The sequence below is a fragment of the Fukomys damarensis genome, unplaced genomic scaffold, assembly GCF_012274545.1.
Source record: "Fukomys damarensis isolate Sample0158 unplaced genomic scaffold, DMR_v1.0_HiC HiC_scaffold_4, whole genome shotgun sequence".
Taxonomy (NCBI): domain Eukaryota; kingdom Metazoa; phylum Chordata; class Mammalia; order Rodentia; family Bathyergidae; genus Fukomys; species Fukomys damarensis.
In genome coordinates this window covers 68,759,450-68,773,284 of record NW_022900916.1, presented here as the reverse complement: position 1 = coordinate 68,773,284, position 13,835 = coordinate 68,759,450, and the positions used below count along the sequence as shown (strand labels likewise).

Sequence of the window (13,835 nt, the reverse complement as noted above, 5' to 3'; positions counted from 1 at the left end):
TAGAGAAAGGGGAAAGAAGGAACATGGAGTTTTTACTAGGCTGCCAGCATACAAGAGGCCATAATAAGTGCCAGCAGGAAGCAAGACCAATTTTCAAAAGCCAGGGTAGCAACAACCTGGCCAGGGGTACTGAGTTAAATCCACTTCCTCTTGGCAACTGCAGGACGCCAAAGCTTTATTCAGCAAAGATCTTTACATCACTGTGTTATTGGTCAAGTTCTAAATCTGGTTTAGAATTTCTTTTTTGCACTGAATACATCCCTTTATTGGTGGAATTTTCAAAACAAACATGAAAGGGAATTGACCTTTTAAAAGCTGTGGGTTTATAGACATGCAAGAGTGTTCAGAAACCGAGTCTGACAGCCATTTTTAGAGCTGAGGATTGTCAGCTGAAGAAAGTGACATGGCTTATCTGCAGCCACCTGATAAAAAGGGAGCAAACCAGATTTCAAGGGGGCAACACTAATTCCTGGGCAGGTGCCTCTTGTAAAGAATAAATGCTTAGGATGGAATGGAATGTGATATAAGCATCAGCATAGAATTTGGGTCCACCAAGAAACTTTCTGGAAGAGTTCAAAACTGCCAATATCTCAGTTTCAGAATCGTTAGTAACTATAGACTAACACAATGCTCAGACTTTTAAGAATGTGTTCTCATTACACCAAGCCCCAAATCAATTTCAGTCTATGTAGATTGGGATGGATAAATGACTGATTTTTTGGTGAGTAAAATTCCTATTAGCAATATCCCCTGAAAAATATTACCAAGAAAACTCTTGCTGAACTTACGGCACATGACGTTGTCTATAATTGTTTATATTTTAAGCCTAAATAGGTGCAGCACCTTCTCCATCCTGAACAAACTGCACCATTAATTCGGCCTCAACTCACCTTCTCCGGGTAGAAGCATTACACTGACCTCAGGGCAGGCAATTTAAAGTACATGATACCTTTATTAGCAAGGTGCTCCTCCCAATGGGAATGAAAAATAACAGAAAAAAGCACCTATTTTCCACTTGCTGTTTTATTCTTGTAAAACTTCCTGATTTCAAACATGAATCTACATCATTTTTAGTTTTCCTTCTTTATGTTATCACCAACGCCTTATGTGATATTTAAATTACTAAAGTATCTAGCAGTTAGTATCATGACATTTTAGCCCAAGGATCAAAGTGTAACTTGAGGTCAGTAGGAAGATGACATGTTTAAAATCTTGAGGATACTCAAGAGAAATCCAAAGCATAATTTTAAAATGTAAAAAAATCACAATTCTCACATAATCTTCTGTGATACAATCTGAGATACTGTTTCTTTAAATTATGTCAGGACAAATAAAAAGAAAATTTTGCAAATCACATGCATAAACCAACCAAACCACAGCCTAGAACAAATATGGCTTAATATGCATAAGCAGATAGAGACAATATAATTCTTAATTAAACTAAAGTTAATTACACCCACCTTATAATAAACATTCAAACATAGGATGGCCTTAAGGAAAAAAATTGCCATCTACATGTATATTTACATATACAATTAAAGAACAGAATATTTTTAGAATACATACATGTAACATTTAAATTAATCTAATATTTTAGTCATTCTTAAATTCTAACCCAACTCAACACGCAGCCTGTCACTTCTCCTCGTTTCGTCACTGCATGATCACCAGTATCGTCTGGAAATCTGTTAAAGACAGGTTCTCATACCGACTAAAATAAGTTGGGTTTTCAATGAGAAGAGGAAAGTATGATGAGATACTGGCTCAAAAGCTAGTATCATGGACCTCTTAGTTTCTCCCCTTCCACAGTCCTGAGACTCCCTCATTTGCTTAGGGTTTAAATTTATCCATCCAGGGAAACTTGCCCCAACTCTAGGATTGGAATAGTTAACGAAAAGTTAAATCATCCCTCTCATCGGTAATGAGAATGGACCGTGACCCAGTGTGCCCAGAGTCAGGTGTGAAGAGGGTCTGTTGGTTTCTGGGAAGGAGGTCTTTATTCGGGGACACCGTTGAAGAAGACTCTTCCTTTCCTCTCGTTAACCTGGGTGGCAAAAGTCCTTCTATCAGCATCTGCTTATCCACCTGTGAAGCTGGAGAAGGACCTAGGGCATGTCAGGAGGCAGAGAATTTGGGTCCTGGATGATATGGCTGGACTGCTGGTTTAACTACCCTTAAATTAAGCCCTTCCTTTGAAGTTCCTGTCTGTGAGCCAAACTTTCTCATTAGACAAGGAACAATCTTAAATTGGGTTTACTCGCATAGTCAGCAACCAATATAGTTCTCTTTCCTTGGTAGTCATGGCTTGTAAGCAGGTAATTAATTCCCAATTATGGAAACAAAATGTTTGTTGCAGCCGAATGGATTTAATACTTCCAAGAAAAGAGTATGAGAGAGAAAGTGTGATTTACAGGCACCATAAATATCAAGGGGAAGATGTCCATCAATACTGAATGATTTTTACAATGCTCTTTCAGCCTATATAATGCTTAAAGTGTGCATTTAACTGAGTTTAGAGGTCTTCCATTAGTCGATTTATTTTCATTATATACAAACATTTCAATAAAGTGCAAAGTGAAGAAAATATGATATCTACCTTCATAAAGTCCACCTAGATAATCTGGGTTGTCACCTAAAAGACAAAACACAGCAAACATGCATAAGTATATAATTTGGTGTTAAAATTTTACCAACCTATAGCAACTAAAATATGCTAAATATGTATTGAAACTTTTTTAATCAAATAGACTTCTATAGGACAGGTGAAGAAAGCCTGAAAGTCACTTCCTACTAACTCTGTTCCATTCCCTAATCCCCTCAGTCTTCCAAAAAAGAAAAAGAAATAAAAGAATAACCAGAAATCACAAATCACTTTGGAAAAACTTTAGAGACTAGTAAATTATGACTATTTCATTTTGTAGATTGTTTCTATTACACAGTTGGCCATGTTAATAGCTGTGCTAGGACGATTATTCCAGAGATAGGTAATTTTCCTACCACTTGTGCTATTCTCTGGTGGTTCGGGGGTTACTGTTAAACTATGCACAGCAGGGCCGTCTACATTCACGAACATATTATCACCTACCTAATGATGACTAAAGCACAATTTTGCTCTCCTCTGAATCTTCAGGGAAGTTTCTAAGGTTGAAGAAATACATCTTTTTTTTTTCCTAGCATAACACACACACACACCACACAGACACACAATATATATACTTTCTCTGTTAAAATCATTGACATATCAGAGGTTATAGATAAATGTAATGTTGGAGAGGAATATAGAATTATATCAAGTTAATTTTTTTGGATGGCTCTGCAGACAACAAGGTGAACAATATTCTGCTCTAAGATACTCTCATAAAACCTCCCAGAAACTGAAAATTAAAAACAAAACAAAACAAAGCCCAGCATCAACAATCACTGGTGACAAAATCATTTGCTACTGATTCTCTGATTACAGCTGACTGGGTCTCTACATAAAAGTCGGCTTGGAAATAAGATTAAATTTTCCCATAACAGTCAAGCCTTTAAGCCTTTGCAAAACTTGCAAACTAAATTCGAGACTCCACTTGCCCGCTGACACAGTAAAACTCATAAGCATAATGCTCGCTCAGTTCTCATTTCACTTCTGAACCCTAAGCAGAAAATGGCATTAAAATAAAGGGAAATGAGCCAATTTTCTGCTCCGGAATTCCCCAGCAGGTAATCAAGATTAGACTAAACGAAGAACCAAATAAAAGTGGCCCCACAACTCAAGTTAGAATTTTAATACATTTCAACTAGAAGAATACCTGCTTTACCAGGGAAAAATTAAATGGATGGCTGTGCACTTCAATTCAGGGATGCTGTATGCTGCTGAGCAGTCTGTGCTTTGCACAACTCCAGGGGCACCTTTCACACTGTAGTCTGTGTGACTAGCCACCCCCAAAATTGTGCAGCAAACAGCCTGCACAGCCATCTGAGATGGCATCGCCTCGATTCATATGAGGTAATTGATTCCAGTACATTTCAGTTGCATTTTCAGGAGTTTCATGATCCCAGTGCCATCTTTAAGAAGTTCTGAGTTACACTGTGTCAGTATTATTTGTAGCTCGTGTCACCCTGAAAGAGGACTTAAAGGCTGCATCGCAATTTAAGGGGTGATTCAGTGAACACGGAAACAAGAATTCTCAGGGTTGGACTCCCTCTGCCAGTTGCTGTCATTTGGATGGCCCCTTCCAGTCTTCTGAAGTTCTTTCCCTTTCCCAAGGCCATAGACAAAATGGTGTCTGGTTGCCCCAGGGTCTTGCTGCCTCTGCTGAAAGAAAGGGTCTCCAGGGCCAAGGGAGCAAGTCATGCTTGGAGCTTCTCTATATCCTCCATTGTGGAAGATCTCACTCTGCCATGCAGTGCAACCTGAGTCTGCAAGTCTGTGTGCGCTCCGGCAGCCACCCTCCACTTCCGGAGCTCACTGTAGATGCCTGGAACCCAGAGCTCTCCCACTACAGGCCCTCTTCGTAGGCTGGTTAGACTTCCCCTTCCACCCACCCATCTACCCAACATGGCCACCCACCATCCATCAAGAGCACGCACTAATCCAAGACCCAGGAGAGGGCCCAGGAGGGAGCCCAGAGAGGTGGGCAGGGTCGTCCGCATGCATAACCGCAGAGCCTCTAGCTGCACAGCTGGGGTCACAGGTCAGAGGTTATGGTCTGGGACTAGGTCCAGCAAAGCCATGGCATTCCCCCATAGAACTCCAAGAGCCTGAGAATGCTGACCTCATTCCATCTTTTCAGGTAATTATGGACATACATTTATCAGGTAGGAGGACGGATGCTGCCTTATTTTGCAATCATCACCTTGATTTGTAATTTGTAAGTATTTGCATATAAGTGTGCAAACCTGGGTTTGTACTAGAGTGGCCAACCATGCTAGACTGCCTGGGACTAAGAGATTTACCGAGACACGGGACCTTAAATTTTCAAATGGGCAGTCCCGGACAAACCCATTCAGTCTGTCTAAGGCTGAGGGCTTCCCCTGGATGTGGGACCTGCACTGCTACACCCGGGAGGAACTGGTCACCCAGCTGGCTCTGACACTGTTGTGGACCACACACTCACAAGGGGAGGTCGGTGGTCAGCATTTGCTTTTAAATATGCAATCCCATGAAAATACGAAGACCAAGGAGTCTGAGCCAAATTTATCTCAGCCACACTTTGTAAAAGCTTCAGTGATTATGAATGATTTAGAGCCTCAATTTGCCTCATCACAAAAGAGAATTCCCAACCCCTCACCGGCACAAAGCCCGGGAGTATTAAACCAACTTAGAGGAGCAAATGTTCAGGACAGAAAAATGGGACTTGGGATGGGATCACAACTAAAGGCTTAGGAAACAGTTCCTTTCCCTGACTTACGACTCCTATCAGTACATGCCTTCTCTACCAAGTTTACCAGCAAACAATCAGGCCACATTTAAACTTTCTGAAAAGCACTGTTCATTCCTAAATTGTATGAGAAGTGTTGTCACTCAGCTTTCATTGTAGGTAACAAGCAAATTCAGTGTACGATTATAAAACTCGCAGGAAGACAATGTACCTCTGCGGAGGACGTGCTCTCCACCGAAAAGAAATGCCTCCCAGCATGCAGCATGCTGAGGCCTAGAGAGTTCACCCAGGGCTGGGAAGGATGCATGGATCTCCAGCTCATGAAGAGCACGGGCTCCAGCACTCGCAATAAATGCAGACGCAGAAAAAGAGTACCACTTTCCTTTTAGGCTTCTGGCAATGGACACCTTTTGACAGTATCTCATCATTTTAAATTATAATTTCTAACTGGTTCCTTTCACTCAGTTTACATTCGTGTGCTGTATACTGCTATGAATTGTGATATGCTGAATTTAGGGGGAGACCCCTGTTGGAGAGATTTAGGGCTCGAATGGGACAAAGCAAACCCTGGCTATGAGGAGAAAACCCCCAAAACGAGCGAATTGTACCCTTGTAATGGAGATTTGAATGTATTATTGTATTTCCTTAGATGCTACCTTACAGCTCTCATCAAGTAAGAAACAGCAGACTCCGGCAACGAGAGGTGACTGCAAGCCTTGGCTTCCTGCTGGAAAAGAAACTGGCATAGAGCACAGCAATCCGGGAACTCCATCAAGTCTAGTGGGTTACAAACAGGTGTGAAGCAGTTTCACACCTCCACAGTAGAGTGCGGAGGCTACAGCTCCTTCACAACCTAGACAGCATGAGCACCAAGGACCCCACTCCACTAGTACAGGGATCAGACATTGCCTCCTGAAGAGTCTGATGAGTGACCTGCAGTCCCACGCACACTTTTGCTTTATTTTGACCTGAGGAACGTTGTCTGTAATTATGGAAAACAGAAACTAGTCCAAAGCGCAGCTAAGTGAAAGGAACAACGGGTTAGTATTATAGCTCCAGACATTCTTCTGCACCTCCAAGAGGCCATCCCCTAGGGCAGTGAAGCTTCTAAACACAAAAGATGAAGTCGCTTTTTTTTCTTTTCCCAACAGTAGCAAACAAAAGTGCTGCACCATCTTCTTAGGCGCTAAATAACCTAAAGTGAAGGCCTTCTCATTTTTAGCTTCCAATCTCGGTTACAGTTGCTAAGTAAGTCTTAAGATTTTACATAAATCTTCATGAGTTAGTTATGACTTGATAATAGTGAGACTCTACAGTAAAAGGCAAAATACAGCTGCACGATTAAAAATGCAAATGGTGAGGAGAAGGTAGCTGGACAGGGTTAGTCACTTCGCATTCTGCCACTGGGATAAAAATAATGGTAAGACCAGGAAGACACATCCGTCTCCTTCCTTTCAGCTTACTTAGTCTCACTTTAATGCCCATTAAAATAAAGAAAGAAAAAGACTTTCCACAAGTTCCAGGTGCAAAATATTTTTAAGAATTCTACGTGATAAAACTAAGGAAAAAGATTGGTTCTCTTCAACAAACCTGTCTTTCCAGTGCTTTCTGACATGTGATGCTCAACTTTCCTTTCCCCTCCTTACTTCCTTAAAAGCACACTGAACCCCAGAACCTCAAAACATGGCTGTTTAGTCAGCTATCCTATCACTGGATTAAAAACCCTGACACAACGAAAAGGAGACGTTCAATTTGGCTCAGGTTTGGGGTGATTCAGTCCATGGTTGGCTCCCTGGTGGAAATCGTGATGACAAAGATCTTCTCATGATGCGGCCGCCAGGAAGCAGAGAGAGAAGGGAGGAGCCTGGGGTGAGAACACACAGGGCAGCACCCCTACTTGCCTCTTCCCACCCAGCCACACCTCTGAACAGGGCAGTCAGCCACAAACTCATCAGTAAAACTACTCCTCTGAAGAATACAGTGCCCCCATGAGCCACCTCTGAACTCCACCTCTGAACGTGAGACTTTTGGAGGTTATTTTAGACTTGGACCGTAACAATGAAGGATTCAAGCATCTAGATTTCACTTCTGCCTGAGCCACTCATTTTCTAAGCGGCACTGAGGACTCTCTACTTTTCTGTAACACAGGAGTATTCCATAGGACGAGAGTGGATAATAGCATTGGCTTTGGAAACTCCTCTGGAGCTTCAGAAAGCATAATTAATTAACATTAGTTCTCTTGAGATATAAAGAGCTATTTAAATATGTCTTAATTATCATGATTATTATAGATCTGTGGCCAAACCTTACTCTTTCTAGGAATTCAAGGCAGGAAAGCAGGTGGAAGGTTCTCTGTTGTCTTTCACCCTCAGAATAACAAACAGGCCCAAACAAATCAACAAATGTCCCAAGGAAGGGGTGGGGGGGTTACATTTTCTAAGTGAGTAACTTTGTGAGGAATTTCTATCCCTACGTAAGAGCACTGAATCTAAACCTGACAGTTTGGGACGATTCGAAGCACTGTAAGAGCGCTAGTTCATTCAGACACCACAAATCTTCTTATAAACCGGCAAGGAAGAAGCTGTGGGAAAACTCTCCCAATATTTATAGTTTGTTCCTGACACGCGCTTCACATAGGAGACAACTGCTCCTGAATTGGGAAGCACAAGTCAGTACCTCCCACTGCTGTGTGAATGAACATTCCCGGGCTGTGATACTCTTCCTGAGTGAGTGGGCCCGAGAGATACTCTCTATGCACTGCCTAGAGAAGGTAAGCTTTAAAGCAAGGCTCTGGGAGGTTGATTCCAAGCCACAGCACTAAACCACGGGGTAATGACCACTAGCACAAGCTACTCTCGACTGACACGTTCACACTTATGAAAACAGCTGACCTTCAAAACATGTGGAACTTGTGCCCTCTGACTGAAAGGTGCTAACGCAGGCTCCAGGTTTCTTCCTTACAATAGACCATAAGTGATCTCCCTGCCACTCCTTTCTGCTGCTTCAAATTCTGCTGAAAAGGAAACCCTCATCGTTTCTAATCGCCTCTCTGTCTGTGCTTTTGCCTGTTCATGGAAACACTTTTCCATACACAGGATTGAGTTCCAGTGCCAGCCACTGAGGGCATCGATTCCATCTTGCACAACTCTTTATTTCTGGCCTGCAAGCTAAATAGGATACATCAGAATCTCTGCAGAATCCTTAGATGACCCCACGCTCCTATCTGTGTGCCTGCAACCACTGCCTCAATTGCTTCTTCTTTCTGCTAAGCCTCCATGAGCCGCGTATTGAATTCATCCTACTTTTTGCTGAACTCAATTATAGGGCATCTTTATTCACCATCTCTTTTGTATTTTTATTACTGTCATGATTTAATATCTTTAGGGAGACTCAGCGAATTAAACCTCATGCATGTTGGAGCCGTTTCTCCAGCACTCTCCCCTCAGGCTCTAAGGGTCAGCAGTGAGTGAGGTTCATGCCTCAAGACTCATGCAGTCCATGGGCTGGCAGTTGTCAGCAGCATCACAGAATCTGTTAGAAATGCAGTGTCTTTGGCCTTTTTCCAGTTCCCCTGAACCATAATCTGCATTTTAACATGGTCCCCAGGAGTTCTGCAGTTCTGTGTAGACATTAAACTCTGAGAAATCTTGGTTTGCAGCTTTAAGCTTCACCACAGCCAAAAGTCACAAAGGATGACAATTTCTGAGTGAATGAAACAGAAGCTACACATCCAAAGACTGAGAAGAGGTATCTCTGGTACAGCTGCAAAACAATTACAGATGAGGGCAGAAGAAGGGCTCTGGCTTCTATGAAACACCTCCAGTCCCCATTACAAAGAGTATGAAGAACAGGAAAGAGCTCAGACACCCTAAAGGGCTTACACATACCCACTCTTTCGAGAAACTAAACTTTGACTCCATTTTCTCCTTAGAGGGCCAAGTCTAGAATGCTTTCATAGTGGAATGGCAAATTTAAGCTTTTAGATTAGAGAGGAAAAGCCGGTGGCACAATACAAGCATTCTGGGCAGACAGTTTCTCCCTTATGGCAGAAAGGGAGGTGAGAAATGCACATCTTCTTTATTATACCCTCCACATCCACAAGGCAACACTGGGCACGTCCAGGGCACTCCCTCAACTTTGCAACAACTTTCTATGCAGGTGCTGGAACTTACTCTAAGATTAGCTCCAAGCCACATAGGTCATGAGACTGACGCAGATCTGAATCCAAAATGCAAACCGTACCTGCTGCGCCAAAGCTGCCCCCTGTGAAGAATGAGGGCTGGCTATGCTTCCGATTCCAAGTTCAAGTGTCAGGCCTGAGTAAGTCATTTGAGTCAACAGCAAGCGACTGGAGTTTAGCTCATTAAAAATGCAATCTTTGAAATCCCACCTATTCCTTTGACTCTCATTGCCCACAGTTTCTACAGATCTCCAGCTGGGTGTAGCACTAGGGTAGGGTCGCCCCTGGGGATTGGAAACAGATCTCTGAGAGCCAGGATGGAGGCAGCCCCAGAAGGAGAAGGGCGCAGCAGTGAAAGCCCAAATGTTCTCCCTCTCCGTCATTCTCCTTCTGGTTTATTGCAGTGCTGCCCTTACTGCGAAGAGAGGCTATGTTTTAGTCCCCCACACCTGTGCCTCACCCCTGCTGCCTTCCTAAGAAGTAGGAAGTGTTCACATAGTCTCAGGCTCTGTAGCTCACTGTGACGGTCAGCCCCACACACTTTACTTCTCGGCCCTCCACGGAGATGATGTGAGGTTCAAAACCCCAAGATTCCATTATGACAGGACACTAAACCAGACTCTTCCTGCCATGGCAAATGGCATCAAAGTAGACACTAGGCACTAGGAAGCAAACTTCACAGAAGACCTGGCGGTGAGTTGGGCCCATGTCCTTTGAAACTTGGAACTCAGCTTGAGACTTAAAGTAGTCTGAGGAGAAAAACATAAAGGCAGACTCATAAAGGCCTTTTTCTGGGAAAGTGCTGTTATGCTATTTCCTCTACCAGGGACTGCCCCAGCCTCACTCTAAGAGCCTGAGCCATGTTCCCTCTACAAGGGAGGCTCAGAGGTCAGGCCTGGCTCTGGCGGGGGTTAGGAGGTAAGGCAGCCCGCAGCCATGGGATGGAGGTGGTGTCTGGTTCAACCTGTGCACCACCTACGTCCAGACTGGGTATCTGGAATGCTCCCCAGGGCTCATTTGGAGACAAAAGGGGAGAAACCCAGTGTGGGGAGTCTCAGATCCTGCCTGGGGGACCTGGAGAAGCAGAGGGTCCACACCACACAGAGCTCCTTCCCAGAGGACAGCATTACAGCAGTGTCTTAGTTCATGAACTTGATTCCACAATTCTGCTCACAAACCCAAGTTGGAAGAGAACCAAATCAAATTCAATGGTTAGGTTCAGTGTCAACCTTAGGGGAAATTTGATTCAGTTCTCATCCAATCTGGTTTGCACCAGAATCACGGAGAGAATGGAGTTTGTTAACCGAGGCACTACTGTACTTCCAGCAGATGGGGTACAGATGCCTTTGCTCGTGTCGGGGGAACAGCAGAGAGCAGACTCTCCAAGTCTCAAAGGTTCCAGGGGAGAAAGTCCACTTACAACTACAGTATATCCCCAGGCCCATAGAACACAAAACCACCAGCAAATAAACTTCCCTGCCACCCCACACCCTCACCTCCTACCACCTGTGAGGCAGAGGGCCAGAAACCACAGAGGCTGCTGCCCCCCTGGCCATGAGAGCAAGCCGGGGTTCTAACTTCAAGCTCAGATCAGACGTGATGTTTCTCAGCTGAGTGTGTGCCTGCACCCTACACTACCCAAAGGAGCATCTGTTACTCAGTCATGAACAGCAGCTCAGAGTTCTCACTAAGACCAGTAACACTGTCACTGGTTACTCATTGGGTGGCCTAAAAATAAACAAATAAAAAAGATGCCATAGTCCAACCTAGGAGCCACTCAATCCAAACTGTCAAAGGTAAACCCAAGGAATGCAAAATAAAACAGAATAATAATGAAAATTTCCCAGTTCATTCTAATGTGCAACCAGGGGTGGGAGGATATTGCTATGCTGAGAGCCAAGAAAGACTACTGCTAATGAATTGCTTTCTATAGGGGCAACAAAAAACAAATCTAAAACCAGTGTGTTGGCCACAGGTTGTGCTCTTCAATGCACCGCAGTTCCCAGATTTCATTTGGAAACTGAAGCTTGCGTTCTGTTCTTTAAACACAACCCTAAACTGACCAAAGCCTATTTTTACTCTTAAAGGGGTCCAAAGTGGTCCATACAGTGTAGAGAGCCTTCCTCTCTCTCTCAACACGAGCCAAGTTTGCAGTAATGAACAGAGGGTGATGGCGCTGGCCCCTGCTGACAGCGGAGGATCAGACGAGGCCTGTCTTTCCGTACTCATACCCCAGTGTGTCCCCGGTAGAGTCCACGTGGCTCCCGGACACTCACAAGGCAGCCGCCTGCTGGGACCTCAACTTGCTGCCTCTGCCTGGAAAGCCTATCTCACGTCCTCAACGCTCACATCCTGCGACTGGCACAGCAGCCTGGGCTGATGCTGCCTTCACACCCAGCTGCCCTCTCCTGTCTCCAAATGGGGAGCAGAGTGGCTGCCATTATGCAGTGTTTCCAGACCATCCAGGAGCAAGGACACCACGATGTCAAAATGTCCAGTCTCTTGTGTGTTCACGAGCTCTTGTCATGGGAACTTTTTATTTATTTATTTTAATGTTTTGATTTCTTTCAACACGTTTTATTCCCTTCCTTCAAAAATGTGTTCCAAAGCAAAAGGACCACCTATGCCAGTGATGGTGAACCTATGGCTGTCTTCTGTCATCTGAAAGCTTTCAAAGGTTCACCATCACTGATCTTAGCCGATGAGGAGCACACCCTTTCGGGGATACCAGGGCTGGCACCCTAATTCTTCTAGCTCCGTGTGGACAGGCAGCTGGCTGCGTGGTGAACCCAAGCTGCTTGCTTTCTTGTAAGACAGGAAACTACCAATGTAAAACATAATAAAAACAACAGAAACTCATCTAGAACACTGGAGATAGAAGTACAGTAGATGAAACATCACAAAAAGATTTGTGAGAGCTAAACTTCATCAAGTCCAGTGCAATGACGGCAGAAACACTGAAGGAATCTGAAGATAATCTGCTGTCCTTAACTTAGGATGTACCATCAGGGAACTGATTTTTGTTTTTGCTATTTGTTTATTTTTCTTTAGTTTTAAAAGGGGTTAAGAGGTAAAGAAAGCAATTTTAGTGCTATGACTTTCATAAATACCCACAAACATTCCACCCCACAATCTCTAATTGGTCACACTGGTTACGTCCCTCTAGGGCCACTCAAATCTACCACAGTTGGACCGACTCTCTTCATTCCCACTTTCATCTATTACTCTTTCATAAATAGTCCTTAAATCAATGGAGGGAAAAATCATCATTCTGTAAGGGCTTAATTTTTATAAATTAATAATTATTTCCTTAAAAAAATTTGAGAGACTTGAACTTATTGTTATGCCAGAAAATAATTCTTTCCCATCACTAGCTATATTAAAACTAGGGCCAGGGATTTAGCTGGGCTGGGGATTTAGTTCAGTGGTTCTACCACCTGCCTTGTAAGCACAAGGACCCAAGTTTGATTGCTGGTACCAAAAAATAAAATAAAATAAAACGAACAGAAGCAATCAGAAAAAAATGAGGCCACACGGATAAGAAAAGTTCACTTCTACCAAACGTTAGCATCATATAGAAATGTTCAGGGGCAACTCACTTTCTGGTCCCCCTTCTGTCTCTCTTAGACAGAAGCTTTCTTTCCCTCAATAATTTTTTCCTACTCTTAACCTCCATTGTTCCTAGAATTCATTCTTCGATTTTAGAGAACACCAACTGGTGTTTCAGATATCTAGCAGGTTTGAGAGTTACCTCTCTTCCCCCTATATCATTTTGGAGCTCTTCCACCAAGATTACTGGTTGGAGGTAAGAGTTTTCTTTCATAGGCTCTAACTTTGGTCTTTTTGCTTCATAGATTGTAACTTGTTTCATGGGCTCTCATTTGTTTCATAGATTCCAGTTTTGGTTTCATAAATTCTGGCTTTTGTTTCACCTTTTGTTTTAAAAGTGTCTTAATTTTAAGTTGTGCATTTTAAATGTTTGCAGATCTCTTGCTTTTATGCATTGTTTGTTTTGTTAAAATTATGTTTATTCTTGCTTTGTACATGTTGCACTTGCAATTAGTTGCTTTAAAATGCTGTAAAATGGGCCTCTTATAAAACCATCTCAGAAAGACAGTTCAGGCTTTTATCTATACCTTACAGAATCATAAACAAATGGTGGTTACTCTGCCAGCTAGTAACTGCCTTGAGGGCAGCTGCCACTCTCAAAGCAGAGGGCAGGTTTCTCCAGTTGCCGTCTGTGAATCCCCAGTTCCACTGATGCCAATGGCAGGTGGAACATTGACCAGGTA

The 13,835-nt window shown here is 43.3% G+C and overlaps 1 protein-coding gene across 10 annotated transcripts in view; it reads right to left on the bottom strand.

Annotated features, from left to right (window-relative positions):
• Ntrk2 (neurotrophic receptor tyrosine kinase 2) overlaps nucleotides 1–13,835 on the bottom strand; it is a 385,092-nt gene that overhangs the window by 311,248 nt on the left and 60,009 nt on the right. For all 10 annotated transcript variants that reach the window (XM_010605519.3, XM_010605520.3, XM_010605518.2 and 7 more), the window contains one exon: nucleotides 2,597–2,632. In XM_010605519.3, coding sequence (XP_010603821.1) covers nucleotides 2,597–2,632 — 36 coding nt within the window. The remainder of the gene's footprint in view (nucleotides 1–2,596; nucleotides 2,633–13,835) is intronic.